We start from the raw sequence: 26,990 nt of genomic DNA, 5'->3' as shown, positions 1-26,990 counted from the left end.
GAGGAAGTTCTTTGAAGGAAACCATTAAAAACCAAGAAAGAGTGACAGATGGAGGGCATCAGTTTGCATTCTGTCAATTAATGTAAGTGAACTGTCCAAACAAGATCCCTATCTCAGGGAGGATTTTATTTTTTAATCAGAAAATGTGATGTTGGTACCTATAACTTTGTAGCTTCCTGCCATTAAACAGTTAAGTGTTGGACATGGAAGACAAGAGAATCTGCTGCCATGATTAACAAAGGTAGTTTAGGCGGCAGAATCACCCTGCAGGGCCTGGTGCTGTCAGTGGCCAGTTTACTGGAGTTGGACGCAGTGCCAAGGTGGGGACGTGGGCACTCCGGCTGTAGGCGGCTTTTGCACCCAGGAGACGGGCAGGGCTGAGAGCGTGGATGAGTTGGCCAGGGGAGGGGTCGAGAGAGAAGGGAGGAGGGCCTAGAACAGAACCCAGGACGAGGGCTATGGGAGGAAGATAAAAAAGACCAAGAGGTTAGAACAGAAACAGAACAGGGGCGGTCGCACCCTGGGGGGAGCGTGTGGATGGTGGCCTTTGTGTCCTGCAGGCTGAGCCCAGCCCGGGGCGCGGCCTCCCAGAGGTACTGCCAGTGTTTGTGTGCTCGGTAGTTGCTGCTTTTATGTTCGGATTAGGACTGGGTATTTTTGGTAAAGTTAGTCCTCCAATATATCACCAGAAGTAATGGAATGCCTTGCTGAAAGTCTGTGGGTTGAGGACAGATATCCTTGTTGATTTCTGTGTGTTTTGACCCCCTCGGAGTAGCCTTAAACTGGAGCTGAGAGAAGCGTCATACGCCTGCTCCCGCCCGGCCCTGGGTCGTTGGGCAGAGGTCCTGATAGGGATACAAATGTAACTCAGTGTCAGCCTCCCTTTCCCTGGGGTTGAAGGAAGTGATTCACGTCTAAGCAGCGAAGCATCCCCTGGCTTTTAACAGGAGCTGTTAGAGGGGCTGCTGTTTGGACAAGGAACTTCATCTTCCTGAAGCCAGCAGTCACAAAGCCACAAACAAAACACCGGCCAACTCTATTGCCAGAATCGCGGGGGCTTGGCGTTAATATTAAACATCGCCAGCAAGGCAGAGAGCTCCGCAGCCCAGCCACAGAATAAAAATAAATAAAAGTAAAGAGAAGACCCCGCTAAAAGCGGTGAGGTGATTTGTCGTCTTTCCTTTGTGAGGCCATTTGTCTTCTCTCGCGTCAAATCTGTTATAAAACAGTCAAACTGTGAAAGTGGAAATCATCCCAGGAATATGGAATATTAATGCACAGGAGAGGAGGCGACATCCCTTTTGTCAGTAGTCCCTCCCACCCCCCTCCACTTATTTGCAAGTCCCACCAAGGTAAATTATTTTTCTTTAAAAGAATTTGAAAGACTTGAAACTAGTGGTAGGGATGATGGAAGTTTCAAGTGTTTTTCTTCCTTGTGTAAGTGGAGTGAATTTGTTAACTGGCTTGGGAGCAAGGAGGGAGCCAAGTGGGGAGCAAACCTTTACAGATTCACCCCTCGCTCCCTCTCACCTCTCCTTCCTCCTCCCAGCCGTTCAGTTCCTTTGTTTGGGGCCTGAACCTGCATCTTTGAACATTTATAAATCTTGAGTCGGTCTGATCTTTAGGAGATGGGCCAGAGGCCGTGTCATCATCTGTAATTTAAAGCTGTAGGGCTAAAAGCATTTGCAGAGGTTTGAAGGACCTGGTTCTGACCTGACCAAAGGAGCGAAATGGAACAGACCTTCCCGAGTCTCCTTCAAGCACTGGGGAGGATGGCGAGGAGAGCAGACACTCCAGGTAATTTATGGCCACAGTTTGCTGGGAGCCTTGCCAGTTGCCTGGTCCACTGAGAAATGCATCGTGTGCTGCCACCTTGTGGCAGATTTGGGCAGCTGCGGTGGGCTGCCTTGGAGCTTGTGAAGAGTTGAGCCTGGTTCTGATGGGAGATTTGCCTTGCGTCCAGATTTAGGTAATTAGTGATAGGTGAGGGCATTCTCTGAGTCACTATTACTTTGCTAACTTGATCCTGTTAAGAAATAAGACCTCAGTAAGAGAAGGTCGCTTTCTTCTCTTTTCACGTTTCTTGGTTGTGTGTGTGTGTGTGATTTTTTGGTATGCAGTTGTGCCGGCGTTTCGGGAGAGAAGCCCGAGACCCACTTATTGTTAAGTGCTGGCCTTTCGGCTGCATTCAAGAATTCTGAGTCTTCTACTCGTAGTTTTTTTTTTTTTACGTCATCCTATGTGATGCTCCCTCCTTACAGGACGTACTTCTATCCCTTCGCCTGCATTGTCTTCCTCACAACGCAGGCTTCCTGAGAGATGAAGGCCCGGAGTGGGGGGCCCTGCCTCTGATCCCGCTGCTGTGATGTGCATGCGGCCACCAGGAGCGCAGGGCAGCCTCCTGCCACCTGGACCAATGTAGTTCCCCTCTTAGGTCATAGAAACAGTTCTCAGGCATCTTTCTCTCGTCTGTAAAGTCTCTGATACAGAGTAGAATGGATTGGGGTCAGAGGAAGCAGAAGGAATGAAAGATTAAGGGAGGTGCTGTCTCATCTCTAGTATTTGGGGAGCAGACCTCAAAGCAGCCAGAAGGTTAGGTTGGGAGGACCCCTTGGTTTGGTGCCAAGTGATGACTGGCAAGATATCTTTTTCAGTTGGCACTTGGGATGCCCTGGGCACGTTGGCAGGCAGAACAGAGAGACTGGAAGCTCTGTGAGGGCAGGAAAGGACGGGCTGAGAACAGTGGAGGTGGTAGAGCTCGCCCCATGCACCTGGGCCGCCTGGACCGTCCAGACACGTGGGTGTGGGCTCGGAGAGCGAGGGCCTCCCTGTCAGCTCTTCGGCAACCTGGAGGGCTCCGAGGGGTTCCGCCGGGCCAGCAGGAGAACTCCAGCTCTGTCATAGCGGGAATGGAGTGAACTGTTTCTTTTCACCCAGAAGAGACCAGATTTAGTCAGGGGAAGGCAGCAGTGGTTGAAATGCTGCCACGGGGAGGATCAAGGAGCTGTCCGTCCTAACTCTGGAGGACTGGGCTGTGGGAGGGGTCCCAGAGCAGCAGAGGGGTGCCCGGCGAGAGGGAGGACACTGCCACCTCTCCGAGCGGAGGGGGCTGTCCAGACAGAGTTAACTGATAACGTTCACCTTCCCCACGCAGGTTCTGCCGCGTCATTCTTGTCTCTGTAAACCTACGAAAACCTAGCACAGCAAATAGGCATTCCTGTGTATTTTATGAATTTATTATATCTTTGTGTTATACTTTGAGGCCAGGGACCATCCTCACCTAATACACACATATAAGCTTCTGCAGCACTAATAAGTAAAATGTTTTCCAAACACGAACGTGAAAAAAAGCATGCATCAGTAACATTGCCAGTGATTTTTAAAAGTGCATCTGCAGGGCTTCCCTGGTGGCGCAGTGGTTGAGAGTCCGCCTGCTGATGCAGGGGACACGGGTTCGTGCCCCGGTCCGGGAAGATCCCACATGCCGCGGAGCGGCTGGGCCCGTGAGCCATGGCCACTGAGCCTGTGCCTCCGGAGCCTGTGCTCTGCAACGGGAGAGGCCACAATAGTGAGAGGCCCGCGTACCAAAAAACAAAAGTACATCTGCAGTCGGCAACCACAGTGGTCAGTGTGAGTTTCTGTTCTTGCTGTGTCTGTACTGACTCCCAGGTATTTGGGTTTAGTCAAGGTTCTGCTGGACACGAGTGCTGCTGGAATTGGAGCCCTTAGTCTCACTTTCCCTTTGTGTGTTTCGTCACCCTTGGATTCTCAAATGTATGTCTAAGACATCAAGTTCCGCAGAAGCACGCAGCACAGGGCCCTCGGGTGTGCAGGGAAGGGGAGGGGATTATGGGGGAGGGAGGCCCCTCCCCCCGCACACTTTGGGATGCGTCTTGTATATTTAGGGAGGACAACCCCCCCCCCCCAGTGAAGCAACTAATGAACAATCTCAAATTAATCAAGGACAAATTCTGTGCATAGTTTTAATCAGGAAAGCAGCGATATTGTTTCTGCGGGCACACGCTGAAATCCCTGCATATCGTACTTGCTTGGAGAATGGGATGTACTTTTGGAGGCTGTGCAGGTTTCTTTAGGGAGCGGTGGCCTGGCTGCTTTCTCCCTGCTGTCTGCTCGCCTTTGGCCACAGGGCCAGGTGGGTGCAGTGTGGGGGTGTCCGGGCCAGAGGAGGGGGAGGAAGAGTGGGGTGTCTGGGGCGAGGCCTGCGCGGCTCCTTCAGTCCCACACCCCCCGCACAGGTCCTCTGCAGGGTTCAGGTGCTGCTTTGTAGTGTCTGCCCCGATGATGGCGTGAAAGCCCCTGGTCTGTGTCGCGGTCAGTGAGGAGTGCGCGTGGCTGGACGGCACCGTGACACACGTCCACCGCGTTTCGTTTAGGGCTGCTTCAAACCTCGCCCACCACTCAAGTGATGGCATCTCACAGCCAGCTCTACTGGGCGCGCTTAAGTCTCTTCACAAGAGTCACATAATAAATAAGCTGAATCCCAGTACACACACACGCACACGCACACACACGCACATACACACGCACACGCACACGTGCACACACGCGCGCACACGCACACACGCGCGCGCGCACACACACACGCACACTCTGTCTTTATGGAAGATGGGTGCTAATCCATGATCATTTTTTTTCCAGAAACAGGTTTTATGATAATATAGTAAAAATATTAAATTAGAAAATGCCTCACTAAGGGTTATAAAACCTTACTACATTAGAGATAGGTAATTATCCCCTCTATAGCCTAAATGACAGTTTAAAAGAAATAAAAATGTTAGTGCTCATTACTTGCTTTTGTAGGTTGCAATAAAGGGTAAGTTAAATTTTAATTCAAGGAAGAGCCCCTGCTATCGACCTTCTACCTTAGGTCCAAGTCCTGTTAATTACTCTGTAGGTTATTCTCCCGCATGATACCCACATTAATACATTTTCTGCATTGAGGCCAGGAGTGTGGGGGGAGGGTGACGGGTGGGGGGGAAGGCCTTTCAGCTCAGTGATTCAAATCTTGATTCTTAATGTGATAGGGAGCAGGAATTATATATTTAGAAAACCAACTTCATTATGCATAGCCTTAAGGGCACCTCAGGTATTAAACTGTACACTTACCCTGGAGAATCGGATGGAGATGAGGTTAACCGGAAGGACTGATAGTTCAGCTTCTCTGGGTGGCTCGATCCCGGTTAGGAAGGGTGCTGCAGGGGAGAATGCTTTGTGCAGCAGAAGGCATCCGACCCTCTGTCCCACGGTGGCTTCTCATTACCTAGTTCTGTTTTTAGTTTTGTGTTCCTGCCTTGGGATGGGATAGGGATATGGACGCATCCTGTTTCTTTCCAGGTGCCTTCCTCTCCCCTGAGCACTGACCCCAGGTCTAGCATCTGTCTGGGTTTGGGGCAACGCTCAGGACGCCCTCCGCCTCAGTCTTCCTCCTGGGCTGTGCAGAGATCTTCCTACCGGAAAGGAGACACAGAGAGGCGGCAGGAATCAAATTTCCAGCTCTTTGCTGAGAGGCTCTCAGCAGCCCTGCCTGAGAGCCTGCCCGAGCTGGAGCTGCCAGCTCTCCTTCTCCCTCGCCTTTCAGGTTGTCCTCTCCAGACACGAAGCCCCTCCTTACCCTGACATGGGACGTTACTCTGGAGTGGGGAACCTCACAGAAGGACCGGTCAAAATACGGTGTAGGGATTGCGACCGGCCGTGACCCAGGACTGGGTAACAGAGCCCTGCCGGTCAGGTGGCTTCCAGGTCTTTATTCTCAGCAAAATTGCAGGAGAACCTAATTGAGTTGTAAGCTGGTAGATCATTAAAACTAAGTTTTGGTGGTAGATCACTCTGTGATGGGGGGGGGGGGTTAATTCAGAAGGAATTAAAAGAATTATCATTGCTATAACAAAACTCTCCCATTCGCACGTCTGCTTGTTTGTGTGGCAAGGTTTCTCATCACTTCTGTCTACAAGAACTAAAAAATAGGAATAGAATTGGTGCTGAACCTCTTTCATTCTAGCAATAAATTATATTCATCCATGGAATGGGAATGGAGGGGAAAGCCGCATCCATATCATTGAGAGATCATTTCCAGTAACATTTTACATATTTATGTGTATTAAAATTTTACCCAAATTATACTACATTTTATTATATTGTTATTGTATATATCAGTTGTATCCTAATAATAATTGTAATGATAACACAGTCCAGAAGTAATTTTTAAAAATTACTTAGAGCCTTATGGTCCCAAGAAATTAAAATATTTCAACTTTTCAAATTTCAAAAAGTGTTTCAATTTGCATACTTATTTTTGTGGCCAAGAAGTATGATAGTGTGATCAATAAAAGACTTTCAAGCATAAAACAATTATATTAGGACAAAAATCTGTAGGGAAAAATCAAATGGAAATACAAGTTTAAAAAGAGAAAGATGCTATAAATTTTCCAAATTAAAGAGTTTGTTTATGTGTTGTTTGAGTGATGATGGGTATCAGATCAGTATGGCATATAGATTCCATTGGGTGTATTACAAAAGGGATGTAAGAGTTATTTTAAAAGCTGGTATTCACAGATTTGTGGTAATTATATCCTTTGTGACTATTAACTTCATCAAGAAAAATTTCATATATCAACTTAAAAATGTGTGCAGGGGCTGCGGGATTTTGTAGAGTTCTGTTAGGGGGTACGCAGAGAGGCTCGAGGACCAGACCCTGGACCCCACCCTTTGTGGCCGTGGTTTTCCCAGCTCTGTCCCCGGTGGGTCCTCCGCAGGGAAAAAGAGGGGCTGGGGCCTAGCTGAGCAGCCGGAGTCTGGGGGTCTTCATCCTGGTGGTGCTCCTGGACCCCAGGAGGGTCTGCTTTGTCCATCTCTAGAGTCCTTAGAGTTGGGGCTGAGGGGGATGGAGGCAGGGGAAGAGGGGACGGGAACGGAAAAGTCGCTTAGGAGGCTGGCACTGCATTCTGGGTGAGAGATGGTAAGATCTGAAATAATGGAGCCTGGAGGAGCAGGCAAGTTTGAGATAATTTGAAGGTAAAAACGGTCACTGATTGGTGGTCATGGGTGAGGAAGACTTCAAGTTGAAATTGCCTGGGGATTCTTAGATTGGAATAATCCCTTACTCATATTCTCTCTCTTCTGTAAAGCTACCTTAAGAACGCAGACCACTCGGCTTTCCAGGTTGCTTTGCCATGAACAGCTGCATCTTTGTCAGCTTTGCCCACCTGAGTGTGAAATGATGTTCTATCAAAACATGGGTTTCAGCATTTCCCTCTCTGCTCCCGACACGTGAACCCTGCTGCGGGCAGTAACTGCCGCCTTAGCCCAGGCGGTTTGCTGATGTCACCGCGCGGAGAGGAAGCATTTGCTCAGTGGTAATGATGGGCTCTGGTGCAGGCGAGCACGGCGAGGCTGGGAAGGGATGATTGTGAAGGGCTAAATGGCATGGTGCCTCTGCAGCTCCCTCTCATCAGATGTCGCAGCCTTAAAGCCGCACTGTCCTCTTTGTCATGGCGACTCTCCCCTTAACACCATTTAATTTCTTTGTGGAAATGTCTAGAGAGACTTGTACTTTTTGGCAAGTAGGCGGGCCATCGCGTGATAAAGTCCTTTATGTGATGGGGCTGGTGATTTGGCAGCCACTGCCTCTGGAAGGGAGGCTGCCTGCCTCTCATTTGCATGTGGTCTGAAGCTGCCTTCCGCCTTAGTACGCGCGTGTCCGGGGCCTGGCCAAGGCCGAGCCAGGCAGATGTGTACAGCTCAGGAACAAAAGAGACCCTGGAGCTCCGGGTGAACCTGCATCCTTTGTTTATAGGTCCAGGGGCACCATGGTCGGCTGAGGGCACCAGCAAATTCTTGCAATAAAATTCCTGTAATAATACAGGAGACCCACTGTCTCCTGGCTGCAAGTTCCCTGCCTGCCACGTGGTCCCCAGCATGATAAGGTTTGTTTATATCCATGGCTTCTGCGGTTCCTTCTTTAAGACTTTTCCCTTTCAAAAAGTTTTAATATGCTATTCCTATTGCTGGGTTTTCTAATTATAATGTCTCTTTTGGTACACACCACTATAGTAAGGTGACTTCAAAAACAGACTTGTAAGTTTTTGTGTTCGAGTCTGGCTGGACCAAAAATAGCTGTTTGAAGGGTGGGGTTTTTTTTGTCTTCTGTTTTGTTTTGAAAATCAGATTTGCTGATGATGACTCTCAGATGATGAGAGCGGTTCTGTTAGGAAAAGCCTGTTTCCCTGACAAGGAGGGCAGGCTGTAGACCTTGAAAACATAAGCAGAGCAGGCACAGCTTTCTCCGAGGAGGTCGTTTACTCGCTGGTCCATGGCCTTCGCCCAGGTGCCTGCCCTCCTTCCCCGAGGGCACGGGCGTGGTCCCCGCTTCCCTGTGGGTTTGACCTGCTTGGACCCTCCTGGCTCCTGGCATCTCCGCAGGGAGACTGCCCTCCATCCAGAGAAGTGCTCTGGAGCTGCGGGCTCGGTGCTGGTGCTGGGAGGGCCTCGCCCGCCCCGACAGGTGCCTTTGGCCAGGTGGTGGTGGAAACAGAGGTGGCAGGTGGTCATTTACTTCATTTTCAGGGACGCAAGACCCTGGCATGTTAGGGTTTTTTTTTTTAATGTCAGACCCAGCTTTAGAAATAAATTAGCCAATCGAATTATTTATTAGATGGAGAATAGCGGAAGGGCCGGGGCGTGGGGAAGACCCTTGGCGCCCGAGCAGCTGCACGTGTGCTGGTAATTGGAATCTTGTTGCTGGGTCATTTTCATTGTTTTTCAAGTACTGCCAAGTGCAAGAAAATGTATGAAAACTGAATTATATCCCCTACATCCCATGTCTGATTGAATCCTCCTCATGTGGCAGTCTCATACATCCTATTAAAATATTCAATCTTGTTTTCTTACTTGAAGAGCCTGTGTGTAAAGGGCAAACTTATAGAAAACTCGTTCCCTGGAGACAGGGTATCCAGCCACTCTGGACTATTTACATATTCTGCTGTTTGGCCGCTTCTAGGTTCTTGCCCTCCTTCGTATTTGCGAATAAGAGCTGTGGGATGCATTTTTAATTATGTGGCTGTGTTTCCAATTGAAGAATCAGACTGGGGTATTTCCCAGCTTCTTGGTTCTTTATTTTGTTTGTTTGTTTGTTTGTTTGCGGTACGCGGGCCTCTCACTGTTGTGGCCTCTCCCGTTGCGGAGCAACAGGCTCCGGACGTGCAGGCTCAGCGGCCATGGCTCACGGGCCCAGCCGCTCCGCGGCATGTGGGATCTTCCCAGACCGGGGCACAAACCCGTGTCCCCTGCATCGGCAGGCGGACTCTCAACCACTGCGCCACCAGGGAAGCCCCTTTTTTAACCTTGAAAAGTTAACCAACGTGTTAACCAGTTTGTTTTGTTTGTCTTCCAGGACAGAGCTGTATCGATCTCTTTTTGGCCAACTCAACCCCCCTGACGAAGGCCACGGGGACTGACGGCGCCCATCTCCCTGTGGCCCGGGGCCTGAGGCGGGACCTCCGCACACCCAGCCCCACATAGAGGAACTCGGGAAATCCCGGGAACGTGTGCTGTTCAGAACACGGGCCTGACGAGTGCCCGGAAACCTGGAATCCAGCATCTGTGTCACCGGTGCGTCCGTGTGCAAAGGGCTCGCCCGCCACGGCCTTGAACCACCACAAATAAAGAGTGTTTTTACTGTCACCGCCGCTGCCACACTCGATTCCTTAAGCAGCACAGAGTGAGTGATGTAGCGTTCCCACAGGGTGACAGGTTCTTTGGGAGGGTTTTCATTGTTTTCCCAGCCAAATGGCCTTCTTTCACAATATAAAATACTTCATGGAAGGAATAATCCTAGGGTAGATGTGGCTTTCGGGGTGAGTCGCGTTTAGCGACTGATCGCAGCTGTGAGGAGCAGGGAGCCCCCCAAAACCTGTCAGCTGCGCCCCAGAGGCGTTGGAGCTTGGAGGCATCTGCCTATTTGTTGCTAAATACAGATCTCTGACTTCTTGTTTTCTCTTTTCACCCATAAAGATTCTTCCAGAGTCCTTTTCCATTCTCACCATTCCTAAATCACTTTATTGAGTATTAGCTGTGGTGTAAATCTAGCAGGGGAAATGATTCACTTGTTTTTCATCCGAAAGGTCAAAAGCTGGAAATTAAATCCCCATAAGGGGGATTTATTGGCCTGCTGTGGTCAGTATGCAATGAGATGATCTTGCATAAGTAATGTGTGTGTGCCCGCACTCAAGGCCGACCGTCTCCCGGGTCCTTTGCCCAAATCTGTATTTTGAGCTATGGAATTAAAGGAATGTTGCGTACAGGCATCTGAGGGCAGTTGTAGTTAATAACTAGTCATTGTTTTTAGAGTCAGGTTTTGGTATTGTTTTAAAATGTCAAAACCAAGTGACAGATTTTTGTGCCCAGGAATCCCACGTGTCATTGACGTGGTGTCTGTGGACTGCGACACAGCGCCCAGAGGCTGGGTTCCAAACGAAATGAGTCTGGAATGTAATCTGCATCACAGTTTAGTATTAACATCTGAGTGTGTCTGCTGGGCTCGGACGGGGCAAATGGGGGGAGGAGGATTTCTCCATCTCACACTAATTGGACCTTGGTACATCCTGCTCTGTTTTTCTTGTCTTGGTAAGTTAACCTCTTGGGCTTGATTGTCAGGGAAACGTTTAATTTTCAGTGTGTCTCCAGTTACCTAAAAGATCACTCAACGGAAATAGAAGATTTCCCCTACAGTCACTCGAATATAGACCATCCAACCCCATCCATCTAGCCTGAGGATCCCAGATAAACCCACGTTAGAACAGCAAGTAAGTAACCTCTTAACGCGGCACTTCCCGTGAGCATGATGCAGACCCACGATTCCTAAAGAGATGGAACCTTTGTCACAGTCACTCTCTACCTGATGAAGAAAAAAATTTAAGCAGGTACTTCAAAATATTTGGAGTCCATCATGTTTAATTAAAATGAATTAAAATCAGGAGAGATGAGAAAGAACGGATAGAATTTTCAGTAAAGGGAGGCTTGCATTTTAAAATTCAGAGGACCACCCTCCTTCCAGCCAAGAGTAAATTGGAAACTATTTTAATTGACACGGATACTGCAATTCAACTGTTACTAGAAAGACAGATTAGTTGATTGATTTGCATTTTAATAAAACGAATACTTTACATTTTGGTGGCTAATGCTGATTTTGAAATGAGTTGAGAACTGTTATCAAGAGTTTCAATCCAGGGCCCTTTTTCAGTGTTGACTGAAGCATTCCTCCCTTTTGTGCGGAGTTGGCTTATTTTCTTTTTGTCCAGTTGACTCCTTCACGCATGACCCTCCCAAACCACAGCCCCTGAAGACACCATCAGAGCAGTGAGGAAACCGCAGGGCCCACCCAGCCCAGGTGTGCACCCGGGGCCGGAAGCAGGCCGTGGGCTTTGCCCTTCGGGATAGAGAAGTTAAGGCTGGTTTCTCATCTTAGTTTATTTTACGTCAAAAATTAATTACAGAAAAGTGGAAGGAACAAATGGAAATAAGACTTGGCTGTAACTCCACCACTCAGAAAGATCCCCTTCTCGTAGTTAACCTGTATTCCTTCGTAGCCCTCTTCAGTGTAGATGCTGTGATACCCAGTAGACTCCTCTCTGGGGGCAGGGCCCAGGGAGCAGTGCAGGTGGAAGACTTTGTTTTTCCTTCTGGACTGTTTGAAATGTTACCCTTTTAAAAACAGTAAAAACAAAATGTCCGTGCAGCATGTCCCCCTCCGCATAACACACGTATACCACCCGTTGAGAACCAGTGGTATGTTGTATTCTGCATTTTAATACTAATAGTAGAGGGGAAGGTTGTTTCCACGTTTTTGCACATCTCATTGAAGCATTTTAACTGCTAACTGATAATTCCATTGGGGGCGTGTCTCTTCAGTACTGAACCAGATCCCCTCTTGTTGAACACTTAAATTGTTATAATTATTTGCTATTCTGAATAATGTTACAGGAAAATATTTGTGCATAAAGCTTGTTTGTTGTCTTTTAAAATTATTGGGTTTTTTGGCATAGATTTTTGGGAGTAAAGTGAACCGAGTGAAAGAGTCCAAATATTTCAAAGGCTCTTGGTCCCTATGACGGAGGCTTGTTTTAGGGCCCGTGCACTTCTCACCTGCCCTAGGCGGGACCATCTGCAACAAAGGGTGTTGAAAGGCAGAGAGGAGGTTGGCCCTGGAGTCTGATCCTGTGGTTTATTTCTTGCTCCCTAGGGAACCCTTCAAATCAGCATCCTCCTCTGGGAGGATTAAAGAGCTGCTGCCTGTAATGTGCTTTGAGATGCTCCCATGAAAGGTGGTGGACAAATAGGAAGTGACACCATCCTCTCCCTCCCCGACCCTCCTGTCTGTTTTCTGGCTGCTAGATCGCATATCATTTTCTCTCCACCCTCCCCACTGGTTTTCATGCTCTTGCTGCTTTCCGTGCCTTCATCCTGGGGATCTCTCCGGTGGGTTTTCCTTGCCTTGTATGGGTTTATGTTTCTCCCCATACTGTCTTTGGTGCGTAGCCATTCTTTCCAGGTCACCGACCAAGAACGCTTGTTGAGCATCATTTGGAAACCCTGAGAGCCAACAGAACACCAGGGAAAGCCAGCTCCGACCAGTTCAGCAACAGACACTGCACCTCCAGTTTAGAAAAGTAGTTTCCTTTCAGTGGTTGATTTTCCTGGTCTCCGCATATGACTTCTCCAAGGTTATTGCCTCTTTATCTCTTACCATCTCATCCAAAGGGAGCTGAGTTTGAGGCTCAATGGATCCAAATGGGACATTCGTCAACCTTCACCACCACGGAGGGGTCACTGTGTATGTGGGACACCAAGATCTGTGTCTCCCTGGGCCAGGCTCACAGGTGAGGCAGCTGCGTCTCAGCAGAAATATAGAGAGTGGAGGTAAAGGGTGTCATGGAGAAGCCTGAGGCTGCGGCTGCAGAAATGTGGGTGTTCTATGCCAGGGCAGCTGGCGCCCGTCTGCTGATACCCTGATAGGCTACCCTGTGCACATGGCGTTTAAGAAAGGCAAATACAAGCAGTGAGCCTTGTCTAAAGTGAATGAACCTTGTTTTCTGCATCTGAGTTTGTGTTTTTACTTTTTGATTTATGTGTGTGTTTGTGTACCGGGGTGGGGGGGGCGGTTGTGCTAGGCATTAAGTTGAGTTTGCCTTGGTTATTCATTTTTTGTTTGTTTAAATCTTATCTACCTCATTTCCTTTCTTTCTTTCTTTTTTTTTTTGCTTTGTCTTTCTTCATAACATTTCAAAAATAATTGCCAGTAATTTGGTAAGTTCATTAACTAATTCTTGCGTCCAGGGGATCCATATCGCCCCGCTGATTTGCATATGTTCAGTTTGTCCAGCAGCTGTATTGATGAAGCCCTCGTTACCTGCTCCTTGTCTGGAGAGGAGGGGAATGGTGCAAATGCAGAGTGAGTATGCCTTATCTAACTTCGTTTTTCTTGCATATCTGTAGATTTCCTTTACCGGGCCTTCCTTGCCCATCGTGTGGGGTCTGTTAATAAGGTCATCGCCTCAGCGGCATTTATATTCCTGAGAAGTTTGCTTGGTTCATTTCCTTGGTTCAGGGTTTTCATTTCATTTGTTGAGGTCAAGGACACTGAATTCTCAGAAAAGAGAATTTAAAAGAATGTAGAGAAAAAAAAAAAAACAATCCCACATTACCGATAGGGTAGAAAAAGAATATAAGGTCCCCAATAGGCACGGTGACAGTAACACATTAAGATTCCTGCCCACCCTCCTTCCATCCCTGTCTTCCTCTTTATGGCTGGGCTGGAAATGAGCTCAGGCTGCCCTGGGCCGGCAGGCTCCCCACCACGTGGCGCTGGCTGCTTCTGCCGCCTTCATCTACCCTCCCCGAGGTGTTTAGGGGTGTGTTACCCGGCTCTCACAGAGACTTGGGGGCACAGAATTCATCCTTGAGGGGGCTGATGTGACATTCTGAGTCAAGGACAGATTTGAACAGAAGGTGGCGTAGTGGCAAGAACCTTGGATCAGAAATCAGACCTGCCAGGGTGTGTGACCTTGAGGAAGTCTTTTGACCTCTGGGGCTCAGAGGTCCTCCTCAGTACTGTGAGGGTCAGCCACGCTGGTTCCTGAGGACCTCCTCGTCCTAAAGCAGCTGTTTCTATGGAAAGGCAGCTTGGGTCTAGCACCCATGCAGGAATGTTTTTCCCATCCATTCATTCAGGTATGTGTTGACCTCCTGCTGTGTGGCAGGCGCTGGGGGAGGTTTACAGAGCACAGGGTTGTTTGGGCAGGTGACCTGGTCTCTAGTGGGGCTCTGTGCCCCTCTTCAGTCGAGTGAGTCCTGAATCCTCTTACTTCGGTCTGATCAGGCCCATTACCTGCGCTGGAGTTGCCTCTGTTAGTCCTGGCGGGACTCCTGGCAGCCCAGGCTGTGGCCGTTTTTCAGGCTCAGCATCACTCTCCCAGGGCTTCGGTTCTACAGGGCGAGAGCTCGGCCTGGCCGGAGGGCAGCAGCCCTGGTGCTCGTGGGCTTCCAAGAGCCTGCCGACCCCGGGATGGCCAGGGGCGTTAGTACGCAGGTGGGGCTGACGCTGAGCGCCCCGCACCTAGGCCGCTGCTCGGTGGCTCCCGCGCCTCCATGGCGAGGGCGGCTCCGGGCTCTAGGGCTGCCCTCGTGGCCAGCTGCCTTCCCCTCTTACCCTCCTGGGGAGCCTCTTCTAACCCCACGCGCGTCCAGAGGGTCTAAGACCACAGCTGTCCAGTAGCACTTCCGGGGATGATGGGAGCCCAATCTAGTCAGTATTTCACCAGCCACGTGTGGCTTTTGAGCCCTTGCAGCGTGGCTGGTGGCTACCGGATTGGCTAGATGAGGTCGATGCGGGTACTTCCTAGCCCTTCACAAGTCACAGCAAACGGCAGAGCTGGAGCCGGGTAAGTGCTAACAGGTGGGGCGGCGAGAGCTGCCGCTGTCCCGAGGCCGAGGGGCCCAGCCGGGTCGGGGGCCCTGTTCCAGGCTCGGGCGGCGGCCGAGGGTGTGACCTGGGGCTCACGAGGGGGCAGGAAGCGAGGGGTTTCCCGCCTCGGTGCCCAGCGTGGCCGAGGGGAGCCTGGGAGCGAACCCGCCCCGCTCTCCTCCTGAGGGTTTAGGCCGGGAACGGACCCCCTGAGGCCATAAAATTATTTTCCAGTTTGACTCTTGTGTCCTTTAAAGTTGTAGCGCACTGCACTTGGTTTCAAGAGCTAAACGTAAGGCTAATGCGGAACACTTTCCATGTGATAACTCCGAGTTCATATTGTTGGGGGAGATAAGCCGTAGGAGCAGGTGCTTTTGAATTCACTTATCGGCGTTCGCGCAGCCTCCGCGCCGCCTCGCCCCCCACCTGGGCGCTGTGATGTTCCGGGAGGGTCTAGGCAGCGGAGGCTTTTCATCTGCTGACCTCGCTGCTAAGGTCAGGCCTTTGTTCGCGGCGGGAGCGCGGGCCCAGGTGTGCGCCTGCGGGAGGGGAGGGTAGGCGAAGCGAGGGGAGGGGAGCGCAGCCTTGCGGAGAGTCTGCGTGTGAAGCTCACATCCTGGTCTTCGTGGAGGAGGGTAAGGGGACGAATGCAATGCCTAGTTCTCAGTTACGTAATTAAACCGAGATGTGCCTTTCTGAAGGAACAAAAAGAGGCCAAGGACAGCTTAATTGAAACCTTAAGATTGCTTCTCCAGGAGTGGCCCGAGCAAGCGGGCCGAGGCAGACTGTCACCGTCTGGCTGGCGGGCCACGTGACCCCGCAGGTGCCGTCCACGCGGGGGGGGGGGGGGGCGGGGTTCGCTTGGCACCAGAGCCTCCGCTTCCTGGGAGGATGAGCTTTTGGTTCCTCGGGTCCCAGCGGGGAGGTTCACACGGGAACTGGCCGCGCTGATGCCGCCTGGGCTCGGCGCTGACCCTTCTGTCGCCCTGTGGGTCCCTAAATAGCAGTGCCTTGCAGCTCCCCCCGACCGGTCTCGAGGGCCTTTAAAAGGCACGCCTCTCTCAGCGAGGCCGTCGGCCAGGCCGGCTGTTACGAAGTCGTTCATTACCACATAAGTGACGGCGGAACAGTGACGCTTTATTAACTGTAGACGGGGCTGCTCCTGAGAACCCAGGCGTGCGCTCTTGATACCTGTTTATCTACTTGCTCCGGACTGGACGACCCTCCTCCTCTCCCCTTCCCTCTCCCCCACCCCCAGAAGAGAATTTCAACTTTAAGACAAACAACTTCATTTACAAGTGTGTCTCTAATTAGCTGCAGAATTAGGAAAGCTGAGTTTTCCCCCATAGATCGGCTAAACCCTCGAGGGAGACTGGTGGGATAGAGAGAATCGCATTTCCAATTATTTTGTTGAATTGCTAATTTAGTTATTGTGCCTGGTGTAATTGTGATGGGTATTGGGTGTGCAATTCAATTTGTTTTAAATATTTGTGGGAAGGCTGATCAGTAATGGAGCTGACCTATTTTGTGGCCCAAACTGAGAAAAAAAAGCCTAAAACACAACACCCACAAAGATACCGTTTGTTTCCATTTTTATTCTGATCTCTCTCATCCTCTTAAGACCATTGATGCAACAAAAGGATTAAATTAAAAGATGACAGCACTTTGATCTTCTCCCTTTGAAAGCTTAACTGTCCTTGGTCGTTTAACATGCAGATATTTTAGGGTGGAGTTTCAGACGCAAGGCTGGAGTTGAGAGGTTTCTGCCTCCCATAATTGCTCTTTTGTGTGTGCCTAGACGTGGTTTGGGTGGCTGACTTTTGTATGCGTCTGTATCAGGCGGTGGAGGTAGTGTTTGCAGCACCCAGGGCCAAATCAGTCCAGCTCCTGGGGCTGGGAGACCCTGTGGGAAGGCAGGCACCTTCCCTCCAGGCAGCGCCGCTCGCAGGGTCGGCGACCCGGGCAGTGTTTGCACCTGCTCTGCCCCAGGTAGGCCCCGCTGGTGGTTAGTTGAGCCTGTGCGCTTGTGACCCAGGGTTAGGTGTGAAGTCCCCTCACTGCTGGCTGTGATGCCAGGCGGAGCTCCCTGACGGCCGGCCAAGCCCGAATTTCCCTCTTCAGGGTCTCCCCACCAGTCAGCCAGCGTCTGGACCAGCAGGAGTACCTGTGATGTAATACTGTTTACATGCCTGTCGGGTGCTGAGTAAATCAATCCAGCCTGGGCCTGGAGCAGGGCTGTGGCTTGTAGGGAAGAGCATCAGCTAGGGCTCTGCTGGGACTTGAGGTCACAGAAACAAAGTGCAGGACTCTGCCTGGTTATTGTGAAACGTGCATGTGAGTACCAGGTTTTGTGACGGCCAAGTTGCTTGCAGGTGACTGGAGCCCTCACCCCCCGGTGTCATCCTGCTGCGCCCCTGCCGGCTCCCAGCAAGGCCTTCTCAGACACAGGCAGGGCTTGGTTGGGTGAGATCAGAGGGTGGTAGACCAGAATGGATTTGGAGGAAAAGTAGTAATAAAATGGGTCATAGAAGCAATATGATCCTAAAAAGATCATTTTGTAACTCGATTAACTTAGAAAGGTACCAGGGTCAGTCTCTGTGTTTAGCTGCTGAATAGAAGTTTAAACTTTATTCCTGCATGAGAGATCACCAGGGGTCTTGCTTTTCTCTCAACAAGACTTTCTCAAGGAACTGGGAGGGAAGAGCTAGTGGGCACAGCTCTGGACCTGGAGGAGGATCTGCATCCTATGGGAGGGTAGATAGGAAGACAGTCATTGCACAAGCGATTTTGTGAGCTGAATATAAACCACTCCCTGGGGAGTCTGCGAGGGTCTCCGCACAGAGAACAGTGGGTGTCGGAAGAGGGGTTTGTGGAAACAGCAGCAGAGGCAGGAGGGCAGGCTGTTGGGTGTTGGTGGTAAGGTTAGTGCACTCCTACTCCTTGCTGGTTACAGTTTTTTGCAGCTTTGATATTGAGGTGTAATTTACTTAACATAAAATTCACTCATTGTAAATGTACAATTCCAGGATTTTTAAAAATTATTTATTTATTTATGGCTGTGTTGGGTCCTCGTTTCTGTGCGAGGGCTTTCTCCAGTTGTGGCAAGCGGGGGCCACTCTTCATCGCGGTGCACGGGCCTCTCACTATCGCCGCCTCTCTTGTTGCGGAGCACAGGCTTCAGACGCGCAGGCTCAGTAGTTGTGGCGCACGGGCTTAGTTGCTCCGCGGCATGTGGGATCCTCCCAGACCAGGGCTCGAACCCGTGTCCCCTGCATCGGCAGGCAGACTCTCAACCACAGCGCCACCAGGGAAGCCCCATTCCAGGATTTTTAGTAAGTTTGTAGAGCTGTGCTACCATCAACACACTCCATTTTTAGAACATTTCATGACCCCAGCAAATAACTTTGTGCTGGTTTGCAGTCCATCCTCCATCCCATCCCCTCCCCAGGGCAATGGCTGATCTGCTTTCCGTAGCTATAGATTTGTCTTTTCTGGATGTTTCATTTAAATAAGATCATATTGTACGATATGTAGTCTTTGTGTGCGGCTTCTTTCACTGAGCTTAAGGCTCATCCGGCGGAGCATATGTGGTTAATTTGTTTCTTTTTGTTGCTGACTGGCACCCAGTGTATGGATACACCATATTTTATCTGTCTCTTTGCCTATTGATGACCATTTGGGTTGTTTCCAGATTTGGGCCATTGTGTATAAAGCTGATATAAACAATCACAAGTCTTTGTGGAACATATTTTCATTTCTCTTGGCTGGATACCTAGGTGTGGAATTTTTTTTTTTTTAATTGGGGTATAGTTGCTTTACAGTGTTGTGTTTGTTTCTGAATTGCTGGGTCATATGGTAAGTTTATGTTTAAGCTTTTGAGAAACGGCCAAAATGTTTTCCACAGTGGCTGCACCACTTTACACTCCCACCAGCAATGTGAGAGTTCCAGTTGCTTCACAGCCTCACTCCTTATTGTCTGTATTGTGATTATAGCCATTCTAGTGAGCAGTGGGCTCTCATTGTGGCTTGAATTTCTATTTGCTTAATGGCTAGTGATGTGGAACAGCTTTTCATGTGTTTATTAGCCATTCATGTATCTGCCTTCTTTGGTGAAACGTCTTTTCAGATCTTTGGCTCGTTTTTAATTGAGTTGCTTGTCTTATTACATCGTAAGAATTCTTTATATATTCTAAATACAGATTTCTTATCAGAAAATGATTTACAAATATTTTCTCCCAGTCTATAGTGAGCCTTTTTATTTTCTTAATGTTGTCTTTTGAATCACAAACATTTAAAGTTTTGATGTTCTAATTTATCAGTTGTTTTTTCTTTTATGGATTGTTTTTGGTATCAGATCTAAAAAATCTTTGCGTGACCCAAGGTCATAAAGATTTTTCTCCTGTTTTCCTCAGAAGTTTTATAGTTTCAACTCTTATATTTAGGTTTATAATCCATTTTGAGTTAATTTTTGCATATGATGTGAGAGTCTAAAAATATAATTTTGCATGTGCACGTCCAATTGTCCCAGTATCATTTGTTGGAAAGGCTATTTTTCCCCCTTGTTGAACTGCCTTAACTCCTCTGTGGAAAATCAATTGACCATAAACGTGAGGATTCTATTTGCCTGTTTTTACACCAGTGAAAGTTTCGTAATTGGATAGTTTCAGTCCTCCAAATTTTTATCAAAATCATTTTGGCTATTCTGGGTCCACTGTATTTCCATGTACATTTTGGGATAAATTTGTTAATTTCTGTAACAATGCCGGCTGGGATTTTCATAGGGATTACATTGAATCTATAGATCAATTTAAGGAGAACTGCCATCTTAACAATGTTGTCTTCCAATCCATGAACATGGAATATCTCCTCATTTATTTATATTCAGTTTCTCTCAGCAGTGTTTTATAATTTTCAGTGTACAAATCTTGCAGTACGTTTGTCAAATTTATTCCTAAGTATTTTATTGTTTTTGATGATATTGTCAATGAAATGTTTTTCCTTAATTTCATTTTTGGATTGTTTCTTGCTAGTACATAGAAATGCAGTTGATTTTTTTGGTGGTTCTAGTTTTAAAAAATGGATTCCTCCCACAGGATCATTTCATCTGTGAATAAAGACAGTTTTAATCCTTTCTTTCCAATATATAAGCCTTTAATTTTTATTTATTTAGCTTAGCCTATTGCACTGGCTAGAACCTCTGATACAATGCTGAGTAGAAGTGGCAAGGGTTAATATTCTTGCCTTATTCCTGATCTTAAGAGGAAAAACATTCAGTCTTTCACCATTAAGTATGACATTAGTTGAGGTTTTTCATAGATACCCTTTGTCAGGTTGAGGAAATTCCTTTCTCTTCATAGTTTGTAGAAATTTTTTTTTTTTTTTAAATAGTGTGTTTGGGGCACACTATCACCTATTCTGCCCTTTTAAAAATTAATTTTATTTATTTATTTTTGCTGTGTTGGGTCTTCGTTTCTGTGCGAGGGCTTTCTCCAGTTGTGGCAAGTGGGGGCCACTCTTCATTGTGGTGCGCGGGCCTCTCACTATCGTGGCCTCTCTTGTTGCGGAGCACAGGCTCCAGACGCGCAGGCTCAGTAGTTGTGGCTCACGGGCCTAGTTGCTCCGCGGCATGTGGGATCCTCCCAGACCAGGGCTCGAACCCATGTCCCCTGCATTAGCAGGCAGATTCTCAACCACTGCGCCACCAGGGAAGCCCAGAAAATTTATATCTGGAATGGCTGTTGGATTTTACGAAATGCGTTTTCTGCATCTATGGAGATGATCATGTGGTTTTTGCCCTTTATTCTATTAATATGGTGTATTACATTAATTCATTTGGATATTTTAACACACTTTGCAGTCCTGGGACAAATCTCACCTGGCTGTGGTGTATAATTTTTTAAAAATATGTTGCTGGGTTCAATTTGCTAGTATTTGCTAAGGATTTTTCCGTCTATCTTCATGAGAGATATTGGTCTGTAGTTTTCCTTTCTGCGATGTCTTTGTTGGCTTTGGTATCAGGATAATACTGGCCTCTAGAATGAATTGGAAAATGTTCTTTTCTCTTCTCCGAAAAAGTTTGTGGAAGATTGGTATTTCTTCCTTAAATATTTGATAGCAAATTCAGCAGTGAAATCTTCCAGGACTGGGCTTTTCTTTGTGAGAAGGTTTTTGGTTTTTTTTGTTTTTGTTTTTTTTTGCGGTACGCGGGCCTCTCACTGTTGTGGCCTCTCCCGTTGCGGAGCACAGGCTCCGGACGCACAGGCTCAGCGGCCATGGCTCATGGGCCCAGCCGCTCCGCGGCATGTGGGATCTTCCCGGACCGGGGCACGAGCCTGTGTCCCCTGCATCGGCAGGCGGACTCTCAACCACTGCGCCAGCAAGGAAGCCCTGTGAGAAGGTTTTTAATTACTAATTTTTTTTTTAATTTAACGTTAAAGGTCTATTCAGATTTTCTGTTTCTTAAGTCAGTTTTGGAAAATTTGTGTCTTTCTAGGACATTTTATTTAAGTTGCCTAATTTGTTGACATAGAGTGGCTTTATAAAATTCCTTTATAATCCTTTTAATTTCAGTACAAGGTCAATAGTAGGGTCTCCTCTTTCATTTCTGATTTTGGAAATTTTGTCTTCTCTCTTTTCATCTTGCTTGTCAATTAAAAACATTCTTTTCAAAGCACTGACTTTTGGTTTTATTAATTTTTCTCTATTTTTTGTTTTCTATCTCATCCGTTACCACTCTAGTCCTTATTTTTTCATTAATTCTGCTCGCTTTGGGTTAAGTTTGTTCTTTTTTCCCCCCCAGTTTCTTAGGATGGAAGTTATTGATCCAGAGGCCTGTTATTATTGAATTGTCTATTCTTTGTTTTTTTCTGGCTGCGTTGGGTCTTTCTTGCTGCGCGCGGGCTTTCTCTAGTTGTGGCGAGCGGGGGCTACTCTTTGTTGCGGTGCGCAGGCTTCTCACTGCAGTGGCTTCTCGTTGCAGAGCACGGGCTCTAGGCACACGGGCTTCAGTAGTTGCAGTACACGGGCTCAATAGTTGGGGCTCGCGGGCTCTGGAGTGCAGGCTCAGTAGTTGTGGCACATGGGCTTAGTTGCTCCGTGGCATGTGGGATCTTTCTGGACCAGGGATCGAACCTGTGTCCCCTGCATTGGCAGGCAGATTCTTAACCACTGTGCCACCAGGGGAGTCCTATTCTTTCATTTACTTCTGTTAACTTCTCCCTTATGTATTTTGGGGCTCTGTTTTTAGGTGTGTATACATTTATAATTGTTGTAGCTCCTAACAAATTGATGCTTTAATCATTATAATTTTTCCTGTCTCTAGTGATATTTATCTTAATGTATATTTTCTCTAATGTTAATGTAGTCACTTCAGCTTTCCTATGGTTACTGTTTATATGGTATATGGTTTTCTATACTTTGTCTTTGAATCTATAGTGTGTTTCTTGTAGACAGCATAGAGTTGAGTTTTTTGTATCTCGTCTGACAGTCTCTGCCCTTTTTTTTTTTTTTTTTTTGCGGTACGCGGGCCTCTCACTGTTGTGGCCTCTCCCGTTGCAGAGCACAGGCTCCGGACACGCAGGCTCAGCGGCCATGGCTCACGGACCCAGCCGCTCCACGGCATGTGGGAACCTCCCGGACCGGGGCACAAACCCGTGTCCCCTGCATTGGCAGGAGGACTCTCAACCACTGCGCCACCAGGGAAGCCCTAAGTCTCTGCCTTTTGATTGGAGTGTTTAGTCCTTTCAAACTTAGTTTAGTTACTGATAAGTTTTTTGTCCATTTGTTCCTCCTTTATTGCCTTCTTTTGTGTTAAGTAGTATGCCATTATAATTCCATTGTTGTATTTACTATGTATTCCTTTTAAAAAATAGTGGTAAAATACTTAAAATTTACTATCTTAACCATTTTAAAGTGTACAGTTAAGTAATGTTCAGTATATTCCCATTGTTGTGCAACAGATCTCCAGAACTTACTCATTCTGCAAAAACTGAAACTCTATACCCATTAAGCAATAACTCCCCATTTTCCTCTCCCTCAGCCCCTGGTAACCACCATTGTACATTCTTTTTCATGCATTTTGACTACTTTATTTTTTATTTAAAAAAAATTTTTGGCCACACCATGCGTCATGCAGGATCTTAGTTCCCCGACCAGGGATTGAGCCCATGACCCCTACATTGGAAGGGCAGAGTGTTACCCACTGGACTACCAGGGCAATCCCTTGACTACTTGAGATATCTCATATAAATGGAATCATACTGTATTTGTCTTTTTTGTGACTGGCTTATTTCACAAAGCATAATGTTCTCTGCTTTCAATTCTTTTGGATATATATCTAGAATTGGGATTGTTGGGTCATACGGTAATTCTATTTTTAATTATTTTGAGGAATTGCCATACTGTTTTCCATAGTGGTTGCAGCATTTTACAGTTTCACCAACAGTGCAAAGCGTTCTAATTTCTCTACATTTTTGCCAACACTATTTTCTGGTTTTTTGATAGAAGCCATCCTGATGGGTGTGGGGTGATACCTCATTGTGATTGATTTGCATTTCTCTAAAGATTAGTGATGCTGAGCATCTTTTCATGTGCTTTTTGGCCATTTGTATATAATCTTAAGAGAAATGTCTATTCAAGTCGTATGCCCATTTTAAAATCAAGTTATTTGGGTTTTTCTGTTGTTGAATTGTAGAAGTTCTTTATATATTCTCCATATTAACCCCCTATTAGATATATCATTTGCATTTACTATATACTTTTAAGTTATTTTCTTAGTGGTTGTTCTAGGGATTACAATACAATCTATTTGAGATAAATACTAACTTCTGGTAAAATATAGGAATTTGTTTTTGATATAGCTCAATTTTTCTTCCCCTTTGTCTAATTATCATATCACATTTATATATGCTATAGACCCCCAAAATATAGCAATATAATTGTTGTTTTACATAATTTTATTTCTTTTACAAAGTTAAAAGAGAACACACACACACAGTCTTTTATAGTTACTCATATATTTACCTTTTCAAGTGCCTCTCCATATCTTTGTGGAGATTCAAATTACCATCTGGAATCATCTGAATGATTGCCTTTAATTCTTATAAAGCAAATTTTCTATCACTGAATTCTTCCCCTTCGTTGGTGGTGGTGGGGGATATCTTTATTTCATCTTTGTTTTGCTGGATGTAGGATTTTTGGTTGACAGTTGTTTGTTTAAATTCTTGTAGCATTTTGAATATATCAGCCCACTGCCTTCTGGCTTCCATTGCTGTTATCTGTTATTTATTATTTGTTTTGTTGTTCCTCTATATATGATGAGTTGTTTTTCTCTAGCTTTTTTCAAGACTTTCTTTGTCTTTTAACAGGTTGGCTATGAAGTGTCTAGGTATAGATCTTTTTGTATTTATCCTCCTTGGGATCTGTTGAGCTTCTTGGATCTGCAGGTTGTTTTCCATCATATTTGGAAGGTTTCAGCCATGATTTCTTCAAATATTTTTCCTGTCCCTTTCTCTACTCTCCTTCTGGCATTCCCATTGCACATCAGTTGTTATACCTGATGTTGTATGGATCTCTGAGGCTCTGTTCATTTTTCATTCTTTCTTCTTTCTGTTCTTCATGTTGGATACTTTCTATTGCTCTATCTTCAAGTTCACAGATTCTTTCTTCTACCTTCCTGAGTCTACTCTTTAGTCCCTCTAGTTAATTTTTCATTTGTTATTGTACTTTACAACTCCAGAATTTCTTTTTTTTCATTGTGGTAAAATATACATAAACTTTACCATTTTAACAGTTTTTAAGTGCACAGTTCAGTAGTATTAAGTACACTTTGTTGTGCAACCATCACCCCTGTCCATCTCCAGAACTTTTCCATCATCCCAAACTGAAACCCTACACCCATTAAACAATAACTCCCCATTTCCTCCTCCCTACAGCCCCTAGTAACCCCTATTCTACTTTCTGTCTCTGTGAATTTGATAATTCTCCATACCTCATGTAAGTGGAATTGCCCAATATTTCCCATTTTGTATCTGGCATAATGTGTCACTTGCATAATGTCTTCAAGGGTGAAAGCTCTCTTCTAGGTTGCATTCATCTTGTTGTATCCCCACGCGGCTACAAAAGTACTTGTTAGTATGGGCAAAAATGCTGTTAGCTTTTTCCTAATTCAGGGCCTGGATGTCTTTGTTTCTGTCTCTCCTCACCCCAATCCTTCCTGGTCACCCCAGAAGGCCAGTCATAGAATCAGGGGATTCTGGGATTAGGCCCATCGTCCGACCATCTTTCTCATCTCCTTACAGTTCCTAATGGGCTGAGCCCACTGGGTGGGTCTAAGTCCCCTCAGAGCTGAGGCTCCGTAACTATTCCACCCCTCCACCAACCACAGGGAATCCCGTGTTTTGGAAGATTTTGCTTGCTGAAATACCGCATTTATGAAGATGTCCTGTTTTCATTATTTATTAGTATTAACTGCCCACTGGAGCTTTTGGCCAGCATGAGGAAGCCAGTACCACCTCCTGGGTAGGTAAATGTCTTAGTTACCGGAAAAACAACAGCATGGTGAGCCTTTGCCACCTGACTGAGGCATAGGTAGGATCTGTGGAGTATTGAAAATAGTGGACAGTCACCCATTACTATTTCTGTGCTTCCTGGGGTGGCCTGGGCTTACTCTCCTGGGTGACCCCTGCAGCTCAGGGACATACACACGTGGAGCTAAGCTTGGAGCCAGACTTCTTGGTACCCAAGGTTGTGCTCTTTTCATTTAATTAGGCTGATTTCTAAACCTTTTTACCCAATCTTCCCATGCCCCCAAACCATCAAAGGTGACCCACTCTCTTCAGGAACATACCTTGTCTCCTGGCCGAGCACTTAGAGCTCATCATGCTCTGTTGCCTACTTGCCTTTTCACGCTTCATTGTCCCTCCTCTCCCAGATGACTGCTGTGCTCTTAGCCAACATTCCTAGTGTCTCTTGAATAACTGCAGATGCGAGTGCTTGACTGGGGGCACCTGCCTTACTCTCCCAGCTGGAAGCCTCTCTGCCCACAGGCTTCAGCCCTTCACTGTCTGCACACTCGTGTGGTCCTTAGCACCCTCCGCCTCACCATGTGGATCAGGGCAGGCCTGGGTTTTACCCTTCTTGTGCCCAAGCTGAGGAGCCAGCATCTGAATGCAGGTTCACCTCCAGCTCAGCACCTCTCCAGGCCTCTCACCATGCGAACGGTCCTCCCTACGATGGTCATGAGGCACTGGCATTTGTCGCTGTGTTCTTGTTTTTCAGTTGGGGAAAGGTGTGGGCCCAGCTTAAATCCCATTTCCCAAAAGATTGAACCCTCGCTGTTCAATCTTTTCCTTATTACCCCAAAGTAATACTAATGAAAGCTTTAAACTTTCTTTTATTAAAAAGACTGATGGGGCTTCCCTGGTGGCGCAGTGGTTGAGAGTCCGCCTGCTGATGCAGGGGACGCAGGTTCGTGCCCCGGCCTGGGAGGATCCCACGTGCCGCGGAGCGGCTGGGCCCACGAGCCATGGCCGCTGAGCCTGCGCGTGCGGAGCCTGTGCTCCGCAATGGGAGAGGCTGCAGCGTTGAGAGGCCCGCTTACCGCAAAAAAAAAAAAAAAAAGACTGATGAAGGAAATGGCATTCCCCAACAACAGATGAAAGCACTGTACGTATCAGGCAAGTTCCCAGAGGCAGCAGTGGAATCTTCCCATTAATCCTTCTGACCTTCCTGAGAACCACCAACGGGTGCTGGCCGAGAGTAGGGATAGCGCCAAGTTTACACTTGGGGTCTGGTTCTCGGCTGCCTGCTTAGCGGGGAGAGAAGGCCCAAGGCCTCTGTGCCACCCAGCATCCCCCGCCCATGGAGAGCAGCAGCTGGAGGCAAAAAGCGGCACCTTCCCCTGGATCCTGTATCTCCCTTCCTGCTCCCCTTTCTAGAACATCTAGCTTAGGGTGATCCAAACTGATAAATATTTTGTAAATTGCCAAAAGCCACCCTTTGCTTTGCTGTACAT

General features: G+C 47.3%; 1 protein-coding gene across 1 annotated transcript in view; it reads left to right on the top strand.

Annotated features, from left to right (window-relative positions):
- Positions 1-9,669, top strand: part of AATF (apoptosis antagonizing transcription factor) — a 97,560-nt gene extending 87,891 nt beyond the window's left edge. The window contains exon 12 of the mRNA XM_082861304.1: positions 9,410-9,669. Coding sequence (XP_082717430.1) covers positions 9,410-9,473 — 64 coding nt within the window. The 3' untranslated portion in view covers positions 9,474-9,669. The remainder of the gene's footprint in view (positions 1-9,409) is intronic.
- The last annotated feature ends 17,321 nt before the right edge of the window (positions 9,670-26,990 follow it).

This window comes from Leucopleurus acutus, assembly GCF_964270905.1.
Source record: "Leucopleurus acutus genome assembly, chromosome: 19".
Taxonomy (NCBI): Eukaryota; Metazoa; Chordata; class Mammalia; order Artiodactyla; family Delphinidae; genus Leucopleurus; species Leucopleurus acutus.
This window is presented reverse-complemented; position numbering and strand designations above follow the sequence as displayed.